The following is a 23,023-nucleotide window of genomic DNA, read 5'->3' as shown; positions in this document are numbered from 1 at the left end:
TCTCTATTTGGAGAAATAGATAGGTTAAAATTTTTTACAGTTAGCAGTCTTGGGAGTAACAATTTTCTTGTCAAGATTATAGGCCAAACGTTGGTCCCACCCAAATGTTGGCAGATCAGATTGGCTTCTGTAGAACAAGCGTGAATGGTTAAATTAGGGCTTTATGATTCCATTGCTAAACCTCATTTCGCCATGTCCTCTTAAGAAGCTGAAAACGTAATGTTTGGAAGATTGAAAAGTATAATATTGTCCTCCCCCAAGTTTGCCAAGGCCTTGCTTATATCAATACAAAATAATAAAATTGTATTGTTTTATCTTGTTTTTGGGAACATCTGCCGATAAACGCTTAAAGATGCATGCAATTTTTATTCTATACCATATTTTCGGTTGTTTGGTACGCTCTTCATCAGCACTTTCAATGAATACAAATGTTGGTACTTAACATTGAAATAATTTTGGAAAAGTCTATGATTATTGTAACTTGAGACGGAAATTTTGGAAATGCTCAATTCTTTTCTAGCAATTCTGATTATAACGGTATCGCAATCTCAATTGCGGTCTTTAGCACAGTGAGCATTAAGGACAAGCTGACAGAAAAGGCTTTCAAAATCAGTTTTGAAAGACGCAGTTTTTTTCAAGAATCTTTTATTAACTACAAGTATTCTTGGAACTCGGACAGAAGTCTACTGATTTGATTGCTACATAAAAATATTATCGCTGATATAAATACAAAGAATTCGAATATGAATGCTAACAAATGTGGTTATCATTACGTATTAAGAACTTTTATTATGGTATTAGATATATTAGAAAAGGAGTCGATATTCAATGGACAAATGTCAATGCAACAGCTTTTGTAGTAACTCTATGTGCAGCTGCAAGATAGGTTGATAAAACCAAACGAGCGAAAGGTCTCTCAAAGAAACAACATCTTTTGGATTTCTATTTATTCTTGTTTAAATCAAAATGCTGTAAGAATCTTCAGCAAATGATGGATCGATTTATTGCTCTAATTTTGCGCAACAACATGATCCAAGGCTGTTGCAGCATTATGTTTGGGCCTTTAAGAAACACGTGAACACAAAGGAACGTTTTGTTCGCAATGATGCAAGGTTTCTTTAGGGCTAGACGACGTGATATTAAGATAACGAAACATTGTGAAGATTAAATAATTTCTAATACCATAAAGCTAAAAATTTGAAGTAATGATAACGGATATGGCAAAATGAGTAGTTTAAAATGCCAAAGATGGACCTTTCAGGAAAAGCACATTGCAAGCCTTTATGTAAAAGCAACGGATTCTAGTGGTGTATACCTTTTTGCCCGTAATATTCTTCCGAAGAAGCAATGGCTTCCAAACAGTTCTTAGTAGGATTACTCTCTTAATAGAATTCCTTTTTCTTGTCTTTCTAAAGGAATTAAAGCAAGCTTTAGGCGTCTCAGACCTTCCAAACACCAAGAGTGTTGCACTTTTTACATAAGAATCTAGAGGTCATAGTACCCAAACCTCTCTTACCCCTCGTAATCTACCCGAACCTCCTTAAACAGAGATATTTCGCTATCGCTAACTAGCCTTATTTATGACTTAACTATTTCAGTTCTACTGAAGCATAAAAACTATCTTCCGAATATTAAAAAGCTCTAAAGCAGTAGGTACAGTGTATTCTTAACAATAGTCACTAAAGAAACACGCAAATCAGCCCACCATCACATGTAAGGTGAGTTTCATGACTCTTTTATGATCAGTCTTCTTCTTGCGCATGATAAACTTTAACTCATCCTTATGTGAAGCTAATGCTCTTCTTTGGCGACAGCCTTTTCTACACTTGACATCGCCAACTGGGCATGTGACGCTGTCACAATGTAGATAGAATCCCGGCATTTTTGGGTTGGCAAACACGAGTGACCTAAAGGAGAACCTCTGACCGGTTCCAGTGGTTTCTTGGAACACGACGGTTGGATCAACAGCACAACTGAAAAATGAAATAACCTCAATGAATTAGCGACAAAGTGACGTCCAAATGCAGGGAAGATATTGCAAAAGAGAACTGGTTCGAATTAGAAATTCGGTTTGAATTTTACGAATTACACGAATGAGGTAGGAGTGGGGAGAAAAGCTTTAACGATTCCAATGGAAGTTTATGGAAATCAAGTTTTAAATTACCTCAAGGCAAAACACAATATTAGGAAAATATCCCATGGTCATCATGTATTTGTTATATGCCTTCTTTGGTTGAAAGGAAACAGAGAAAAATAGCCTTCTTTTAAAAAAAAGGTCTTAGAGATGCAGATCAAAATGAGATACTGAAGTACCTATACATCAGGTATTATTAGGAAATTAAGGTTTGTACTGAATGTATATACAATAGAAGGTAGATGGGAATCTTACCCGTCTTTGATGATAGTATAGTTAACTTCGCTCTTTGGTCCTGGGGTTGGCGTTAGGTAGCAATAGTCTGCCCTGACAGTGAGATTGTTCTCTTTGAGCCCGCTTCCATCTATCTCTATGTAAACTCGTTCGGGGCTGTCAAACTCAATTGCCTTTCCCGGAGCTTTCTCAACTCCATTCTCATCTGTGACTTTCATGAAAATATCATAAGCTTCAATTGGCCCGGTATCTTCTGGTATGGGATTAACAACAGACGCAGGACGGTTTCTCTTCATAAACTGCCTCGACATGACACTGGCTGTTTGTGCTGGAAGCGTACACGCTACTGGAATCTTCACCAGTCGAACACGCGAGATAACCGCATTTTTGTCCTCGCGGGTATACGCTAGGTTAGTATAATTGAAGAACATCCCATTACCACTGTCCTGCCTCGTTCCACAATTGTGCAATCCGGCCTTTAGCACCAAGTGAGTGGAATTACCCCTTGCAACGCAGTCACCGTTGCCAAAAACAAGTTCAGTTGCCTTTGTATGCGGCAAAAATGTTTTGGGCACCACTAAGATAATTGCTTCGCTTGTACAGAGAAGCTTTGGGAGGCCTAAAATTCAAGGGTCTAGAAGTTACACAATGGCGACTAATGACACTGAGCTAAAGACTATTTATATACTATTTATCTGCCAGTTTGATAGTCCTCAATGCCGCATAGACTGTGCTGTACAAACTTTCGTGTGTAGAATAAAAAGGGTTTAAGTGACAATTCACACTTAATCTCTTACGAGTCTTACCCTTAATGCAATCACTAGGTAAATGAGAAGACTGAGTAACAAAGATGACAATGTTTCTTCAACAAAAACGGTTATTTTCAAAAAGAATTCCCTATATATCCCAGGAACATGCATGAAATGTATTTTTTCTTTAAAACTGCATGCTTCTTTGTCTTTATCTGAATTTTCAACGTTGTACTTACATTCTGGGCTACAGGTCGCGCAACATTCACCAAACTTTTTCACTTGATAGGCTTTTGGACATGTCAAGTATGGACATTTGACGGGCAATGACTGGATTCCTGACCTTGAGCATTCATAATTCATGCACCTGTACCTCCATCGTTCGCCTTCATTGAAAATTGCCCCTGTAGCTGGGTCGGAGCATGATATTTCTGAGGAAACTACTTCGTTGAATATGAGAGCCTTGAGGTAACTGACATCCTCTTCCTTGAACGGACCATTTGCATTTTCTTTAAGACAGACTGGACAGCAGTACCCTGAAAATTAGGTTATGAAAATTTAGCATCAAAAAGACTTAATGAAACCATCTACATTGAATGAAGGATAAATCCTCTCCTCTTTAATTCAAATGGCTGGAAATATGTTGTAAATAGCAAAAACTTCAAATAATGTTTTCCCTCGAAAGCAGAAGTGGACGAAACATTAGGGTAAACAAAACTAACTAAAACACATACCCTTTGGAAAGACTTGCTGTACACAATTGAGCTTCGGACAACTTGGCTTGGTGCATTCAATATAACCAATTGCACTGCTTTCTGGCTTCACAACGCACTTGCATTTGGAGCAACTGTTGGCCTTACCTCCGAGCCAAGTCTCACCCGCCTTATAAAGCATGGCTAAGGAAAAAATAGTACATATTTGTGAGAATAACACGCAAACTAGAAAAAAAGGTTGCAGAGTAAAACCATGTTTATAGCAATGAGTTGTTTGATAGGAACCATTTTATTAGTTCTAACGTGCACAAAAGCGATAAGGAAAAAGCATTTTATCTACACGTTTTATCTACACAAATTATCGTTCAGGAAAATACTATTACCACCACTTTCAGGTACTAAAACCCTGCCTAAGATCAAAGCTGGTACTTGCGGCAAAATAGGGGGAGGGCAATCATATCTAGTGGGATCATCCCTGAACGCATATTTCTGTCACCCGACAAATCTTACCAGTCTGTCGGTCCTTGCACTTGATTTCTGACGGACAAACAGGGCAGCAAGAGCTGCTAATCAAAAATGCTCGTCGGCAGCTTGGAGCTGGGCATGTTTCTCTTTTGCAGGTAAAAGTCCCAGTTACATTGCATGTGCATGTTTCGCAATATCCCGCTTTCCGATTGAAATGTTTCTGGCCAATTGAGTAGGATTTTGCTTTCTTTATACATTGAAGGTTTTTGATGCAAACAGGGCAGCAATCTCCGTCTTCTATCGAAAAGTGCCCATCGTCACATTTAGTAACCGGGCAGACAACAGATTTGCACACAATTGTTCCATTTTTGCACTGGCACCCCTGGCACCCATGTCCATTATTGTTTACATCTTCACCATCAGCAATCTTTCGTCCGTCTTTTATTGGGCAAGGCAGTCCTACGGTCATGAAAAGAAATCATGTTTGGATTATGGTTTGAACAAATTAAACTGAGTGGAAGAACGTCTAGTAAAAGCTTAGTCAATTAAAAGCTAAGACATTGGACACAAATGATGGACTTGAAATTCAAAAAGAAAACACAGCACAGCAATGATTCACATAGTGTAACATTACCTGGTTTATTTGCGAGAATCTGCGAAATTGCTCGCCTACTCAAATAGCACCACACTGTGAAAAAGCCAAAATTGCTGGCAAATTCAGGCATTAGTCTTCAGTGATTTCAGGTGGAACCTACCATATGCTAACATTTTTTTTGTCTGTCAATTACCATAATCAGAGTTAAAGTTCAAATGACAGAAAGCGGCAGCTCAAACTACTTGTTGAATTGATGAAGAATTTTGACATGGAGGCTTTATAATACTGTGCTAAAACCATCAAACTATGGAACTTAAACAACAAATAACTAATTATTGACCTTGGTAGTATCTGGTGATCGAAACATCTTTATAGACGCTTCCAGCTGCTCCAATCTCTAACTTTTGCCCTTCGTTCAAAAAGAGGTCACCGTCTCGAATCCATTCACTCGATCCCTCCGAACACCAGCCTCGGTTCAATACCACACTTAGAATATAGCTTCCAGGCTTAGGCCTTGGTTTGATGGTCGCTTCATAAGGTATCTTGTCGGAAGGCAGTTTGTCGAGTCCCTTAACATAGAATCGCATTAGAGGCTGTTCGCTGCAATTCTCAACTCTTTTGCAAGAAAGATTTTCATGTAAACTGATAGAAAGGCAGGATCCATTTGGAATATCTTGCTCGTTTTTGTCAAGAGTGACCTCACCTTTAACTAGCACAGAATCTCTGTCAACTAGAAAAGAAGATGTAATGCTTTGAATGCAATCAGTAGCTGACGCAGCAAGAGAAAAGAACACATAACTCACACGCAGCTGCTTGATTTGTTTTTAGACCTGGTAGTGCCGCACAACAGCCAATTCCCACCATAACAAAAGTGGAATTCAATAATTATACAATACTTTTTTCTTTTTTCAAACAGACAAAGTCGTTTGGAAGTGTTACGAATGGATTGCAGATCCTGCCTAAAATTCTGATAAACGCAGTACTCCACGGGGCTATTAGCTCAAAAGAAAACATAGAACATCATATAGTCGATCTCCTCCGGTGGTATCCTAAATTGTTCTTAATATTCAAGCTTATTCTGTCTACAACAGACCAATTTCAACTGGAAGATTCCAATTCTATGATCCGTTTTTGGCAAATGTGAAGATAAGAAATTGCCCGGAACAGAGAATTGGAGCATTGTTAAGATTAAGCCAAAACCTTAAGAGCTTGTCATATCCAAATTGTACACAGAAGTTCATAATGTCGTTACCGTCATTTATGTACGCCGAAATGACAATGTCCAACTGTAAGCTACCGGATACTGGGATCTCAAATTGTTTCCCCTTGTCATTAGAATAGTCACCAATTCTTATAGTTTCTGTATCGAATAATTTAGGACACCAGCCTCGATTGAATACAGCATGGATTATGTAGTTCCCAGCTTGAGGCCTCGGGTTGAGGCTCATCTGAAAGTATATGCGGTTGCTGGGTGGAATCGTGACAAACTTTTGTACGATCCGTTTAATTGTTTTAGTGTCACAATTTTGTTTCGTGTTGGAGCATTTTGCATCTTTCCGAATGCTTATAATGAGACAGGATTCTTCTGGAACAGTCGGTATAATGTTGGCTACTAAAACATCTCCAGTTATTGTGAGTGTCGGGTCTTCTGTATAAGAATAATGTCATGCTTACGAAAGTAGTGTAAACGTCACGTTAACGCAGTCAACATTACAGTATTAATGGAAAGTAGTAAGTTCTCGTATTTAGAACATGACAACGTTGACGAAAAATATGTAGACGTTAAATTGTATGTCCAAACCAGTGTGCTATGTAGACATCCCTAGTCATGAATTAACATGCGACGCCTGGAATATTAGAATGATGTCTGAATTTATTACTTTATAATCACTTAATAATCCTTAAACTATAAGGAAATAAACTTGAACTCGTTCTACAATAATATGTTGCAGAAAATGCTAGGCCTGTTTACTTTTACATAAGCTTGAGCAGTGAAGAAATGTGGCGGGGCATAGGTAAAAAGCCTCATGGGTACTTACTGCAAGGACCAGTGTATTTCACTGTAAGAAGCTTCTTCAGAATGCATGATTCACTTTGCAGCGAACACTCGCTGTCATAAGTCTTATCGTCACTTCCGCAGACTGGCTTTGTTGTGGCGGGACAAGCCAAAGGACAGGTGCATCTCCCTTCACCAAATTCCACTTGGCATTTTGCATAGAAAGGGCATTTATAAATTTTGCATGGATCAATAAGGCCACTTGGCATTTTGTCTGAAATAAAAGTTTGGAAGAAATAACATCGTTTCCAAGAAAAATAAATTTTCTCAAAAAAGAAGGCTTGCGCAGAGTATAGCTTCTCGTTACGAAACATAAAAAAGCGTACTTCAAACATGGGGTTTTCTCTAGTGACAAAGAAACTTTAGAGAATAAAGTGCTTCAACGGTTATTAGAAGTACACTCGCAGATCGGAAATTAGAAGATAAGGTTGAATCCGGTTAATAAGAACCTTCTAGAGATAAGGATGTGATCTGGTACGAATTTTCACTTGAATAAGGTAGGGAAATCCGATTGGAATAAATATTTAGTCTGACTTAAAGAATCAGGGGTACGACAGAGCGGGATTTAACTGTAAACATTTTGGTACAAAAAACCAATGCAAAACAGTAATTTAACTGAAACACTACCTTCAATTTCTTTCAGTTTTGTCAGCTTTTTAACTTTAACATCCTTGAAGATTGGTTCACCTCCCCTGACAGCGAAAGGTTGTTCTCTGTAGTTGAAAAAGTCATCGTTTCGAATCCACTGAGAGTTATATGAGTCTGCAGAGCACCATCCCCTGTTTAACACGACTTCGATAAGATAAACACTTGATTTTGGTCTTGGATTCATAATCACTTCGTACGGGATTCTGCGATTGGACGGAACAGTGATGTTTCTTTTAACGACTTCCGCAAGTTCAAAGTCCGGACAGGTTTCTGGGAAATCGCAGTAAACGGATTTTCGAGTTCTTATTATCATACATGATCCAGCTGGAACCTGAGGAATTGAGCCATCAGCTGGGAATCTTACTTCGCCTCTCATTGTAACAGATCCTGCAACATACAATACAAATTAAGCCTTATTAGATAGCAGAGACTTAACAAAAGGGCAACAGTTATACATCCCCAATTGCAAAATGCAGGGAATACAGCAAAGAGAAAACAGGACATAGGACAAACGAGGAAATAGGACAACGAGAAGCAAATGACCGTATTTTCCGGGGTTGCATTTTTACTGTTGGCACTTTCGAGGAAAGCAGCAATAAAATAATGTCGGACGAAAAGTTGTGTTTCTAATATTCGGTGCTGTTTTCAGATTAGATATTTTACAGAGCCTTACAAATATTGTGTTGAATACTACGATGTAAAACAAATGGCTCAAGGGTGAAGGCAAGCATGTACGGGTTAGGATCGCGTTTAGAGTATCTCAATTTTAGCACTTGTTCTTCACACAGAGACATGTCATTTTCTCTAGCCTCTTCTCCAGATTTAGCCTCTTTTTGATCCAAATCTTTTCTTCTTTCTCTAAGTTCCATTTTTTGTAACTTGCAACTATTGGTCTACTGTTTTTTTGACACTCACGCAAGAGCAAGAACTTATAAGACTAGCACTATTCGACCCAAATATTTTGTCTTTATAAAACGGTTAAAGATTCAATGTTGCAATAAACTTTACAGAAAATTGTATATCACAATTTAGTCGAATATGGTGCATCTGACTTACCGCATATTCCATTGTGTCTGAATGTTAAGTAGGCGTTGTTAAAGCATGCCTCTCGCTTCATCACGCATATGTTGTCATAGGTTTTGCCATTTCTTGCACAGATCGGCTCGATGATTCGAGAACAGTTTCTTCTGCACTTTTCTAAAATTGAAATTTGTTTTTAATTAGCCAACATGTCCTCGATTTCCCTCGGTAAAGAACAAGGTTTTAAAAGCCATTTTGAAATTATCTTGAAAAAGGAACATGCAGCGTTAACGCAGCTCTATACAAAAGGCTGTAAAATAAAATGGAATCAAGTAAATTTTTCTCAAAAGACCGGAAACTGGACATAAGTAACTGCTTTTGTATATGCACCCTATTTTTCATGTTGATCAAACAGTTATTCAGCAACTTACATAATTACAGAAAAATATTCGCAAGTTTTCAACTTACCACATTCTCCTTTGTGAACCATCTCAAGACTTGAGCCACGCAGACAAGACTCAGTTTCCATATCGCATAAACTATTATAAGTTTTGTTGTCACTTGCACAAACTGGATCAAGAATTTTGGGACATCGAAGAATGCATTTTTCTACGAATATCATCAAATATTTAGGAAAAACAGCGTTGAAAATAAATTGCTATAAATTCATTTAGTAAAGTTTTTGGTTTTTTTTTTAAAAAACGCAGACCTTCTGCGAAAAGGTGCACAATTTCTCCAAAAATTCAAAATTTATCTGTTCTATTATAAATTGTAAAAAAGAGAAGGATATCACATTTATTAACCTTCTGTATTAAATTGAAAAAATTTTAGACTTAAATGTTGAAAAATTAGTAGATTATTGGAGATCTGTAACTGAAAGCTATTGAAGTATGAGCAAAAGTTGTGAGGTAAAATTATTGATCTCCTTACTGCTTTCACATTGTTTTAGAACCAGTTTGAGATCTGGTGATTTATTCACCTACTTTGGAATGTAGACTGAAATGTAGGTATAAACCTTTACTGGTTTGATAACTCTTACCAAGTCTTTTCTATTCTGATAATGATTCGTTTCCAATGTATGTATGTTCCTACTGTGTGAATGCTACACAACAGTTTATTGAAGTAGACAGTATAATTAGAAGTATAAACGAAGCATAGCATTAATCCAAGTTACCTTTTTCTTTATCGTAGTCCCTGAAAACTTTGAGAACAATATTTTGAAGTACAGCCGTGACATCAGTGTTTTCGAATCGAGCGTCAACCGTATTGAAAAGATCACCATCCTGTATCCACTTTCTGTTTGTTGAACCTTCAGAGCACCATCCCTTGTTTAGGACAGCTTCAAACAGGTAGTCGATGTTTGGCTTCAGTTTGGGACTGACGGTAAGTTCATATGCAATTGTGTTTTTTGACGTAATACCAATGTTTTTGAAGATATTTTTAGCAATAGGTGAATCTGGGCAGATTTTATTTTTTTCACATGTTCTGGAATCTCGGACAGTTACGATTAGGCAGGATGACTCTTCAATTTGTGAACTAGGATAGTTTAATGGCAACACAATATTCCCTTTGACGATAATGGAATCTGCAAAGAAAGCCAAAACTGTTATGCACTAGGATGATATGAGAAAGCTTCCTTTCACAGGGAAAATATCCCTAAGATTTGGATTATTCATACATAACGTAGCCTAAAGGTTGACTTCCAGCCCTTACAAAAGGAAAAACCAACTAACAACACGATAAAGATTGTTTCAGATCAAAACTACAGTAATTTTTATTGTGTTTAGAAAGCTATGTGTAAACACTCTTTTTGTGGTACAAAATTGAAAAATGGCTTTGAAAAAAGCAAACATTTTAGAACATATTTAAGCTTCGTGTATGGTTTAGAATCATTGAAATAGTTGAAAGCTTGAATAAACTTAGTCTGCCATTCAAACACTATACAAATACCCAAGTTGTACTTCATTTTAGAAAAACGAAAGCTCGAATTGAAAAATTTAACTTTCCTGATTATTAAAATGTTATCAATGAATACTGGTAGTGGATTTAACTTCCCACTGAATACTAGCAGAACTATAAAATAATGCACATTTGATTACCGCTGTTGATTTCCGTTCCATGCAGAATGATCAGATCAGTCACTACATTTTGGCTGAAAAATACTAACCTTGCCCAATCTCAGCACGTGCAAATGGTCCTTCAATAAAGCGAATATCCTTCTGTTTTTTCAACACCAAAGTTCCAATATCTCCTTCAGTTTTCACTGCGAAATCGCCAATAAGATCAGCACCCTGTATTGACTTCGAATCTTCTACTCCTTTGCTGCACCAGCCATTATTAAATATCACAAACAGATACACGCTATTTATATTTGAAACTTTCTTGTAATGTATTTTAAAATGAATGGTCTGTCTTGGTGAGAATTGTAGGTTTTCGAATACTTCTGTTTTGAAAGGTTTCTTGTTGCATTCTTCACCAGCCAGGCATTTCTCAGTTGCAAGGATGACTTTTAAGCAGGAATTCTTGAGCATGTCAGGTGTAACCGATTCCAGTTTGAGCTCTCCATTTATAAGGTATTCTTTTTTACCTACAAATATAGCAACAGGTTTCGGTTAAAACAACTTCAAATAAGGTAAATTTATAATCGTTACTGTAATATGCAAGCAAGTAAGTTGATAGATGAAGAATCTCAGAAGGTAGTTTCGTTACATTACAGCGACACCTCTCTTATATACGCAGCCCTCTAATAGACACCGCAAATGCCACAGGGGCGCTTTATAAGAAAAAACTGCACAGAGTGCAACGAAAACAAAGTTTAAAGAGCGTTCTGTCCAAAGTATCCTAACGTACATAAAAAAAATCAAGGCCCACTTTCTCATCGTGGAAAGCCTAAAAACCTTTTTGATGTAATAAAAAACTCCAAGTGTTTTCGTTATAAATCATCTAGTTGTTCAGTTTGGTCTTGAAGAGCAGGACAGTTCTTAGTTGCAACTCCCGTGTGTCACACTGAACGCGATATCCAGACAACTGGTCGTTCAGTTGAATGTTTGCTCTGTCGAGAAAGTCTCTCAGTCTAATTATTGGATTACTTACTGGACCGTCTATAATATTCCTCCTGCCGATAAATGCTGCATCAGTTTTCAAAGAAGGAAATACGGTAAGGAACATAACGAAGGAACATAAGAAGAAATGAAGTATTTATATTACCTTTAGAAGCTGGGAATTCTTCCATTTTCAATGGAATATTAATTTGGCTCTGGTGTTCACTCAGAGATGCGACAGTTGACTCGGCTGTTTGATAGTCTCCCTTCTTAAGGCTCCTTTTGCCTTTCACAAAGTGTTTACACCAGCCAAGATTTAGAATTCCACTCACGACAAATTTACTCCCCTTGACATCACTGAATTTAACATCGTATGAAAACTGAGATGCAGCAACGTAACCGATGCCCAGTGCTCTCCTTTCAGCAACGTATGGATTTCGGCATCCTTCGGATTCGTTGCACTTGTAAATTTCGCGGATTTTTATTGTGAGACACGACCTTGCCTCGATTTCATATTTAGAGTAGCCCGGCAAAGAGACCGTTCCACTGACCCACACATCTGCAGAAAAGACATCCAGTTAAGCAAAACAGAAACAGAAATGTTTTTGAAGGGGTGCCATTTGATAAGCTTTGGTTAGATGTGGGTTTAACTGTTTTAAGACATGCTACATGCAAGCATTCTTTCAGCATACCTTCAGTGCTAGGCGGCAGAGTAGCATTCTGAGCTCCTAGGGACATGGGACCTGCAATTTCTTCCAGTATTATTCTTTATGAAAAGTACTAAAATGAGGCCCCTTTTCGTTAGGCTTCCTCGTCATAACATTATCCCATGCTCCTGCCGCAGACAGTGATTGAGGGAAAAAGAAATAGAAAGATATAAAGTGCAAAAAGAAAAATAGGAAAATTCAAATGGAAAAGAAGAAGCAGGCAATAACGGCTCAAATAAACTAACCTTTTATTCTACCCTCAAGCCTCCTTTTGTCAAGTGTTAAGTCAACCTCGTAATCATTTGATGACTCTGTAACAAATATGCGTTGCTTCTTCAAGGTCATGTAGTCACCGACCTTAGAATCTCCATTGTCAGCACAACGGTCAACTTGTAGAGTTGCTTGCACTAGGTAATCGCCTACATCCAGCCGCTTAGGTATTATAGCATTGTAAAGGATACTGTTGCCTTGATATCTGAAAGACTTCGATGTTGTTGTCATCAACGGAACGCAGTCGAAAGGACCATGACAAGAAACATCATACCATATTGAAATATGCAAACAGGAGTGATCTGGAATTGCTTTCAAGGATGGCCTAAGGCTCAAAACGCCCCGAAATGATTGAAGCTTCTCTTCAAAATGTGCTTTCATGTTTAGCTGGATGTATGTACAATTCTGCTGAACACTGAAAAACTCAGAGAAAATCGTTGAATCTGTTTTGCTATCTTTCTTGAGTATTTTGTTTGCAGATCTGTATTCATCGCAATGTCCCAACTGAATCAGAGACCCAATTTCAAAACTCCCAATGACATCTTTTAGAACCATGGAATATAGGAGGTAGTTGTCTTTCCCATTGCGTTCATAGATTTTGATATCCCTGGTCGTCATCGTAGACACTGTTTTGCACATATCTTTGCTGCAACTTTCATCATTTTTCACTACTCCGATATGCAAACAAGAGCCTTGGGTCACATCGTCATTTGTCATTGTACCAACTGATATCTCCCCAGCCAATGTTACGTCTGCAACACGAAACAGGTTACATACGTGAAATGGCGCAGGAATTTAATAGAAAACACTGAATTTAATAGAAAACAATTTCATGAATCATGCAGAAGTTATGAGTTCGCAAAAAAATGTTTTTACCATAGCGAGGGGGTTTTCATACGTCTTTATGCAACTGCAACAAAACACGTTGTTATTGTACCAGACGGGCCAATCAGGCTTAATTTCATATTAATTTTCAGGGCAAAATGCCTATAAGTTGAACTAGAATAGCGTACTACACAAATTGACGTATTCCTTCACTTTCAAATGCCAGGTTACTTGAAAGGCTGAAAGTGCAAACTCTTTATTCCAAATCAGTCAAGGTTCATACCTCGAGGACAGCCAGCAAAGTTACACTCCACAGCTACTTCAGATGAGCCTACACATGGTGTACCACCATGGACCGGTCTCGGGCAGGCACACTTACGCTTGACAACCTGAACGCCATCAATGCAACTCACGTCGCAGTTTTCTGAACGCTGAGGCTCACACCAGCCGCCGTTGATTGGATTTAATGTTTTCAACTCTGAAAAGTTAAAGAAGTTGACAATTCTCAAACTTATTTTTTGAGCTTATGTAAAAAATTCTAGCAAAATATTAGCTACATAATATTTATATCTGACAGTTCGTAAGCTTCCTAAACTAATTTCTTGAGTTAAAATCAGAAGAAAGGCTTGGAATCCATTTATCTTAGAAAGTCAGTATTTTGGCCTAAAAACACTACCTGAATTCACGACTAGTTTTACGGGATTCGGAGACAGACCAGCGCCAACATCATTGACAACCATACACCTGTATGACCCGGTATCCGATTTCTCAGCCTTCGATATGATAAGTGTACCGTCTGGAGTAACATACGAGTGGCTTGCGTTTTGTCCAATAAGAGTACGGAACTTAAACCACGTGATGGTTTTTGGGGAACGGCCTTCGACCTTGCAATGTAACTTCACTTTGTCGCCAGGTTTAGCTCCGATAACTTGGTGTTTTGAACTGAAAACTGGAAATCCAGCTGGAACATCTGATGCTGAAAAGTATCACTTTGATGTAAAAAAATTTCTATTTCAGTGAGTACATTCTCTGTCAATATTGAAAATGAAACTCAAAATATTTTTATCAGCTCATTTGGATGTAAAAACACAGTAAAAAAAGTGCAGCAAAAAAAACGACATTTTAATTAAATCCAATCAGATCTGGCTATTACAATGTTGTGCTTATGTACAGCGTCAGGTAGACTGGGGGAGGTATTGAGTCTAGCATCAGAAATGCTTCAAAAGACTGGTTTTAGCAACTGAAATAAGTTGATAATGGCATATCTGATTGTGAATAGCAGTCTTGAAAAGTCTTGGAGATATTTGCTGGTAAATTCAGGACGCTGTTAGCAGGATAACCCAAATACTCACCCGTAGCCAAATTCACTTTAACCCGCTTTGGTGTGAAGGGTGGTACAAAGCAAGTGATGTAGGCAAACTCGCCGCTAAAATCGTGAGACGTCAGAAGTAATACGCTTTCCCCAGATCTCCCATCCGTAGCTACTTTGTACGGTGACGTAATCATGTGACCATCAACAAACCAAGTGAAACGTGATGTTTTCCTTTCACTTCTGCACAACACATAAATCTCACTTCCTCTTTTGATAGTGACTCGTCGCCTTGGTGTAAGCTGAATTCCTAAAAAGGCAAATGATGGATATGATCATATGATGTAATGAAATGATATCAATATAACGGTCGTTCCATCTTAAATCATCAGGATCATTGACATAATAATAATAATGAATAGTATATTCACAGTTCTTAACGAGATCTAGCATTAAGCCAACTTAAGCCAGCTATTGACAACAAAAATGAAACGTAATTATTTATAAAAAGCCTAAATGTACACTAAATGTTTTACACAATCTACAGCTGCACTCGAAGTTTTCTAAAGATTTTATGTTTCATTCAAAAATATAAAGTGATTGGGACTCTTTGATTTCAGTAGGTAGCCTTTGTCATATTTTTTGCCAATAAATCTAATGGTCTCTGTGCCATAAGTTGTTGTTCTTGCACGGGACAAAATAATGTCGCTGATTGTTTGAAGTTCATATTTTAGGTTACTAGTAACAAAATCACCGTCCATTAATGTTGGATTCAAGTTATTGACAGTTTTATAAACATCGATTAAGAGCAGTTGTAAACTCCTCTGGTGAATAGAGGCTGATTATGCTTTAGCTAATAATTGATCAAAATTGGAGGTGCTATCTTTGCATATGATTCGAAAAACACGTTCCTGTTTATTTTATATTTTTTCTATCGTGGAACATCCACACAAGTGGGAGATAACTAAAATGAGACATTATAAATGAGGTCATTGTTAGAGCTAGTTGACGTGCGTCCATTATTGTGAAAGATATGATAAATTTCTGGCAAAGACAGCAGCACAATTTCTGGCAGCACAGATGCTGACAAAAAACGGTAAAATTTTTCCAACTTTTATCTTTAAATGATAAGCTGTTTAGGAAAAATGCGCATTGAAAGTTGGTTTGGTTTCCGTGTAATTAGTAGGTCATCTAAAACATCTAAAAATTGTGCGGTAGAAGTTGAAGTGTTGCCAGTTTTTGGTTTACCATTCCGAATTTTGGTGACCCTTCGTTCTCACGGCTGCAGCATTCGGAAATATGGTCAGAATTCCTGGACTGTGCTTTATATGAAAGTGTACTTATTTAATGCTAACAGCAATTATTTAATTTTGCAAAACCTAACATATGATAAAATGTAATATGATATAATGTAATATAATATAATATAATATAATATAATATAATATAATATAATATAATATAATATAATATAATATAATATAATATAATATAATACAATATAATATAATATAATATAATATAATATAATATAATATAATATAATATAATATAATATAATATAATATAATATAATATAATATAATATAATATAATATAATATAATATAATAAAATAAAATACTGTATAATAATAAAATATAGTTTAATACTTCCAAATATAATATGATAAAATATATACTTTGATTGTCTCACCTTCAAACTTTGATCGACTGCAAAGCTTTTCGGTGCATAACCAGTCACCATGTTGTAGACAGTAGCTAAGAAATTGAGCAGTAAGTTCATACAAAATAATAAATTGATATTTGATCGCTATATCACTAATGGCGCTGAGAATCTTTTTTATAATGAATTAAAAAGAAACCATCTCATTTTTCATAAAAGATAAATGTTAAATCAGATATTTTGAAAAGTTGGAATGGCAAGATGATCGTTTTCTCTTATTTATCTATCGCATAGAAGTATTGTAAAACAAAGCAGTATTTGATGATTTTGGCTAAATATAAGAATAACGCGTTCAAAAGAAGTAAGAAACAAGAAGTCAGAACCAGAAGTAGGAAATACAGGATACCATTTATTGCAATCTTTCTTTATCCATTGCCCTGGACGAAATTCTTTTCCTCCTTGACTACATTTAACTGAAATTAAAAGAATTAGTTAATGTTGCTAAATCAAAAATTTCCTCTGGAGAGAACTGACTTCCAAAGGCATCATCTAAAAGTATTTTTGAGGAAAGATTGTGAGCAGAATTTTTCATTCAAGAAATAATTGTAGCTTTCGAAACAAAAGAAAAGGCTTAAAACGCAGTGATGCTTTGAGTGTGAATGGTCTCCATTGCTAAAGTTCGTGAAACATGTGCGCGTGCAGCCCCTTAGAAGACGAGAACCTTATAAGGTCAGTGTTAGACGAGACCACATCGCGTGAAATGTGCAGCCAGCATTCAGTTTTTTGAAGATGAGGCTACCGAAACTTTCAAAACAGGTTGCTAATGCTACAGCTTTTGTGGGTGATTTTCACGGAATTGTCTAGTTTCCATACTGCTCGACCTGATAGTCATAAATAAGAATGATTAATTGTCATTAATTCTAATTTCTAATTAGTAACCACCAGGGATGTATGCGTAAGTGTAAAAGATTTACAAGGGGGATCTACAATCCTTAGTCCAGGTCAGCATCATTTTCACTGGAAATTCAATTCTGACGTGGGATAAGAGATAAGAGAAAATCATGACATTGCGAGGGAAAAAATTATCGTTTTCTAGCTGAAGGACTTTTAAAAGGGAGCCTCAGTGATAAAAAATGGCAAATGGTATTTAGAGGGGTCACCTTTCCGAAATATGACATTATAGGGATGGTGAGAAATGCATCTAGAATACTTGCCACATAAGGTTGTCGGAAGGAAGATCCTAGGCAATACACGTAAGCTTTCATTTACAATAATTCCCCACCCCCTAATAGTTTCCAATTACCACAAAGCCAAGATCTTATTTTCAACTTATAGCGACAAACCCAGCATTTTCGACACTCATAACTTTGAACAAATTTGAAATGCAATTACAAAAAACCTATGTCTTGTCAATTGAAGACCGTAAATAAAAGTTATCAGTAAGAAACTTTCAAGAAAAACGAGTCATTCCTTTCTATGTTTAGATATCAATTCATGTTTACATTTCTATGAGCATAAAGCTTGTAATGCATCTAAGTCTTCCAGTTGTATCTCGTTTCTTTTTTTTGTTCAATTTACAATGGGAGACATTTGTGATACTGCGCTTATAAGAAATATAGCATGGATAGAAATATAGCTTTTTCTTTACCTGTCTTACGAAATACTGCGCTTATAAGATCTTCGAACACAATTTACGCAAATTATTAGGAGGAGGCATTGCCCCCCCCCCTCCCCCTGGTCCCAGTGCCTACGGGCCTGTTATTTTGAAAATTCGTCAGGGTAAATCTCGCATGGTTTTCGCCACGTCAGCAAATTTTCGGATAAAAAACTAGCACAGTCAGACCGCGCCAATGGAATTATGCCAAAATTTTTCCCAAGAATTACACCAAAATTTGGCGTAAATACCAATGTTTTATGCCTAAGATCTTTGGCGAATCATATTTTATACTGGAGCAAAGAGTGGATGTACTGGAGCAAAAATTTGTCAGAGCTGAGGGGGTTGAGCCCTTCTGCTGTTTTGATCTATACTCCCAAATCTTATTGGTTAGCATTAAAATAATGTGCCTTCCTAGAAATTGAGTCACAAAAATTGTCATGTCCTTACCACCTTAACCTATAATTCATTGAAAACATTTAAACTGAGGGCCCGAAGAGAAAATTTATCAGATTTTGGAACTTCCAGTTAAATAACGTATTATTGCATTAGGGACAGCGAGTCCTGGGCCCAGGATTCTCCTTCTTTTCATGGGACCAAAAATTTTGGAAAATGTTTTTCAGTACTTAAATACCGCAAAGTGATCTTTTTATTCATTCTGTGTCCACTAATCTTGAAAGAGTCTCGGTGTTATGGCAACAGAAGAGGGTCCCTACCAAACAATACGAGTTTTCATTTAATAACAAAATTAAGAGAAAATTGCAATAGTTTTGGGAGGGCCCACCGGGCGATCGCCCGGTAGCCCGACCGGCCAGTCCACCCCTGGTTAGGGTTAAAGTAAACTAATTACGTCAACAGGTCGAGCATTATGGAAACTAGACAGCTCCGATTTTCATAAGCTAAACCCACCATATAATCACCCTACAACGGAGACATAACACTTTTCGGTTTGGAAAGGGTGATATGGAAACAAATAAAAAGGCACTAGTATATCTGAATGCACCCCGATTCCAACATAACGACAAAACGTAGGGGAAATGTACTGCATTTCATCACCATCCACTTCAATATTCACTCCGGAAGGAAAACGACCGCTATTCAATTCAATTATTAATACAGGAAAACCCCCACTGGACCCTATTCTTTGATTAACATTTGCATGGCTCAGGTTAATAGTTGTAAAGAAATCAAAGTAATTCGTTAATGCCTGAATTCGCTACCCTCGTCCGATGTGGAAGATAACGGCTCAAGAAATAAATTAACTTAAATATAGAAGAAAAGTAAAAATTTGACCGATAATACTATTAATAGACATGAGTTGGAACAGACAGGCAAAAGCAGGCCTTGTTTCAATTGCACGATCTGTAATAGTCATTATAGGATATCAAAATACCGAAATATAAATATCTACGGGCTTTACCAAAATTGTTGTGTTGAGTCTTTGGAAAACCTTCCTGTCCTTTCAATCATTGTAGCTACCAAACTGAAACAGTAACCTTCGATTCTTTCCTAAGGCTTTTCAAATACGAAGCCTCGGGCGAATACTGACCGGCTGAAAAGTAAAATCTCCCTTGCGAAAATCTCCCTTGTGTTCCTTTTGATATATACTCTATCGTTATAAGCAATAGAAACGACAGTGGTGCTCATTGCCTCAAAATACTTTCTTCCCTGACGTCTGCGGTGGAGGTTTTTGGCTACCCTGGGTGTCAAAGTCTCCATTATCTAGTCTCAGAAGCTCAATCTTTGCCACCGCAGCCGTCTACAACACTTTATCCCCGGATTCACAAGGCTCTGGTACCCAGGGTAGTTTTTGGCTGGCATGAATGCTTGAGGCAGCGGATACCATCGATTCTTGGAAGGCACTGGTAATTTCTTGGAGGGGTTTCACTTTTTGGATTTTTGAGTTTCGATGTCATTGGCCCTGAAACTTTTTAAACTTGAAGCACTAGAATCTATCAAGATCTTGATTCTACTTAATCAATCGACAACCTGAAGTTTACACCAGTTGGAATCAAGAAGCATTTTTGGCAGTTATTTTACGTCGGTTAGGTCAGTCTACATCCCTGTCTGTGATTGCAATTCTAAACTTATAAAAATGATTCTAGATTCAATTGTCGTAGAAACATCCCGTAATTTCTTCAGCTTATATGAAAGGGTCAGGGCGAAGATAGCCTTTTTGCCTCTCGGGCAAGACCACGCCTAGTGATGTTATAAACAGGGCACTACAGCGTCGTTATTCTCAGAAATAGCTGTGTTTCATATGAATCTTCTGCAGCTAAAATTTTTGTGTAATTTACTGTTATAATTGATATTGGAATGAGAAACAAATGTTCCAAAAACAATAGAAAACTTGGATCATCTTTGAGAGCGTAAATAATAAAACATTTTCCCAAAGTTGTAGAAACCCCAACCAAAAATTCAAGAGCACCTACTACCTGGGGTTATGGGGTGCCTGAATAACGAAGCACTAAAATAGCTGTACCTAGGGAGGTCATTCATTGTCTTGATTAAACCCTCTGTTGTCTGCCCCCTTTATTAGTAACCATAGTTTGAAATGACAAATCCAAACAAATTACAATTAGTACGTACCCGTATAGAAATAGTGAAAAGAATTTGAGGGAATTTGGCTTTACTTCACGAAATGCAACCACAATCTGAAGCATTTCACAAAGAGGACAAATGCCCTTTGTCTACATAAATATAAGTAGTACGGAAATTCGCATAATTCGATAAAAATGGAAACAGGTAAACAAATCATATAAACAATGAATGACTAATCAAATTTTATTTGTTGCAACTTACCTGATGCATTTATGCAGGAGAATTCCCCAAAGAGATGAACGAAGAACAGGACTGCAACGATTCCTACTGCTGCCATCTTGCAGACTGGTTCGCAAGGAAATCGCACTGATTAACTGCTTGTTAGCGCTCGAGGCTTGTTCTTTATACTGTTGATGGCGCTAACATAAACAGTCGGAAAATACTGTTAATCTTTTGATGTTTCTCTCCAGCAACGACTGTGTCATAGCAGAAAGACGGGGGTAAACAGGGGAGAGATCGGTCTCTGCTACATCAATGGAACCTCCGTAGTCAAGATTTGGTTTGCACATTTCTTGGCCTTGTACACAAAAAAGGTCGGGACTCTTTTTGTCCCTTCAACAAAGTACCCGTTTTGGCACCAACTAAATGGTGCCGTGTGGTCTCATGACTATCAGCAAATTCTAGTATCAAAACAAACGACATTGATGTGTGCTTACAACTGAACATTGTTACACAAGGAACTAAAGCTGGCCCTTGTCAGAAAATTGTTCGTTTCTTAATCTTTTGTCGCAATGTTCCTGACCTCTTTCACGACTCACTAATGCGTATAATTTCGTATCAGACAGCTCTCTCAAAAGAATAGAAAGAGATATTGCGACAACGTATAGTGCGACAGGAACAGAAACAAATATTCTTTTCAATTCATTTTTAACTTGTAATCAGTCCAATCACACAGAAAAATAAGGGCTATAAAAAAGAATTAAAACTTGTAAGTTAATGTTGCATACCAAATTAATAATCATATAACTGCTGCTTTTTTCTAGGGATCGTGCTTTGGGGGTATGCTGGGTCTGGAAAAGTTTTTAAATTTCTCTTTGAACACTAAAATTGTAGAGCTGTTTCTTATCTACAAGGGAATAGCATCATAGGTCATTGCACCAATCTTGCACAAATCCCTATAGCATTTTATCCTAAATTCGCCTTATAAAAGCAGTAAATACGAAAATAAATACGGTAAACGATGAAAGCACTACTAGCCTTGCTAATATGTATCGATTACTCATTTAAGGTTAGGATGCTTGTGTTCACCACGGTCAAAGAGGCATTTGCACACAAACAGGCATCCAGACAGGCAGTCTCTCTGACTCTGCACACAGATCCAGTTTTTATTAGATTTTACTTATGAGAAAGGTCTACCATACGAGAAAGCATTCAGGGTTCAGGGCCCGCGCCTCGAATTAGAAAGTGGGGGGGGCAAGGCTAAAAAAGTAGTGGGCTTCTTACTCCTTTCACTGTAGCTTTAAAACTACTTGCGTCGCAAAAAAGTGGGGGCCATGCCCAATCCGGCCCCCCGATGGCGCGGACCCTGGGATTCATTCATCAACAGTCATGATTAGTCTAAAATCAAAAACACTTCTTTATAAGAGCAGTTTTATAAGAACACGAGCCTCAAAATTGGTCAAAAGTTAAGAACAAATAACGAACAAGCTGAGGCTGCGCTTCTTTAAAATGTAATTTTGAACAACGTTTTGTCTCAAAAACGAGAATTTTCTCCAATGCAGAGATTCTTTTTCGATGAATTTTCAAAGTAATCGCCAAATGAAGGATGTCTAGCAACTTTGTTAGGCAACCGGGCCCTGAACACCTCCCTAAAGCGCAGTAGCTAGCAATTGCACTGCTTACACACTAATAATTTAAGAACAAGTCGAGAACAATCTAGCCTCAGATTTTCTAAAAATGGAGAACAGCCAGTGAACTTCAATTTGCTGGTTCTTAAAAAAAGCAAATGTTTCTGCGAGGGATTGGACGAAGAGGAGAAACTATTCCGTCTCGCAATTTCTTAATTTCTTTATATAATTTTTCAATTTCAGTAAATATATACTCCCAAAATTGCTTTCACTTGCAATCACAGGTGGGTTTAAGGATCAAAACTCGCAGTTCACCTCGTGAAGCTTTCACCCCTAAACTAGCTTTTTAGCAGTATACCAATTCTCCGTACTCGCAACTCGACTTGCCAATACCCCCCTTCTCCCCTAAACTTTTTTCATTTTATATAGCATTGGTTGGTATTTCCCTTCCCTTCATATAAAATTTTGTATCAAAAACGCTTATGCCAAAGGAAGCACACTCTGCGAAAGTTTACTGCGTCGCCTGAGTTTTGTGTTGATGTACATGAAGG

The 23,023-nt window shown here is 37.4% G+C and overlaps 1 protein-coding gene across 2 annotated transcripts; it reads right to left on the bottom strand.

Moving 5' to 3' along the window:
- Positions 1–533: 533 nt before the first annotated feature.
- LOC135684788 (uncharacterized) lies at positions 534–21,411 on the bottom strand. 2 transcript variants are annotated; one of them, XM_065200445.2, is made up of 21 exons: positions 20,887–21,411; positions 16,837–16,903; positions 16,461–16,525; positions 14,810–15,076; positions 14,134–14,433; positions 13,741–13,935; positions 12,608–13,384; positions 11,822–12,214; positions 10,782–11,201; positions 9,789–10,199; positions 9,083–9,223; positions 8,651–8,791; positions 7,574–7,981; positions 6,930–7,160; positions 6,143–6,538; positions 5,231–5,620; positions 4,341–4,754; positions 3,852–4,013; positions 3,357–3,653; positions 2,390–2,987; positions 534–1,973 (listed from the first exon to the last, which is right to left on the bottom strand). In XM_065200445.2, the coding sequence occupies exons 1-21, from the start codon at positions 20,960–20,962 to the stop codon at positions 1,697–1,699; spliced, it is 6,426 nt and encodes a 2,141-aa protein (XP_065056517.2). In that variant the 5' UTR covers positions 20,963–21,411; the 3' UTR covers positions 534–1,696. The 2 variants fall into 2 exon arrangements, with proteins under 2 accessions (XP_065056517.2, XP_065056518.2); XM_065200446.2 differs by lacking the exon at positions 6,143–6,538 and having other exon boundaries at positions 541–1,973; positions 20,887–21,403.
- Between the last annotated feature and the right edge of the window lie 1,612 nt (positions 21,412–23,023).

Source organism: Rhopilema esculentum, chromosome 21 (genome assembly GCF_057945365.1).
Source record: "Rhopilema esculentum isolate cy_ngs chromosome 21, ASM5794536v1, whole genome shotgun sequence".
NCBI lineage: Eukaryota > Metazoa > Cnidaria > Scyphozoa > Rhizostomeae > Rhizostomatidae > Rhopilema > Rhopilema esculentum.
The sequence above is the reverse complement of the archived record's forward strand: the minus strand, read 5'-3'. Positions and strand labels throughout refer to the sequence as shown.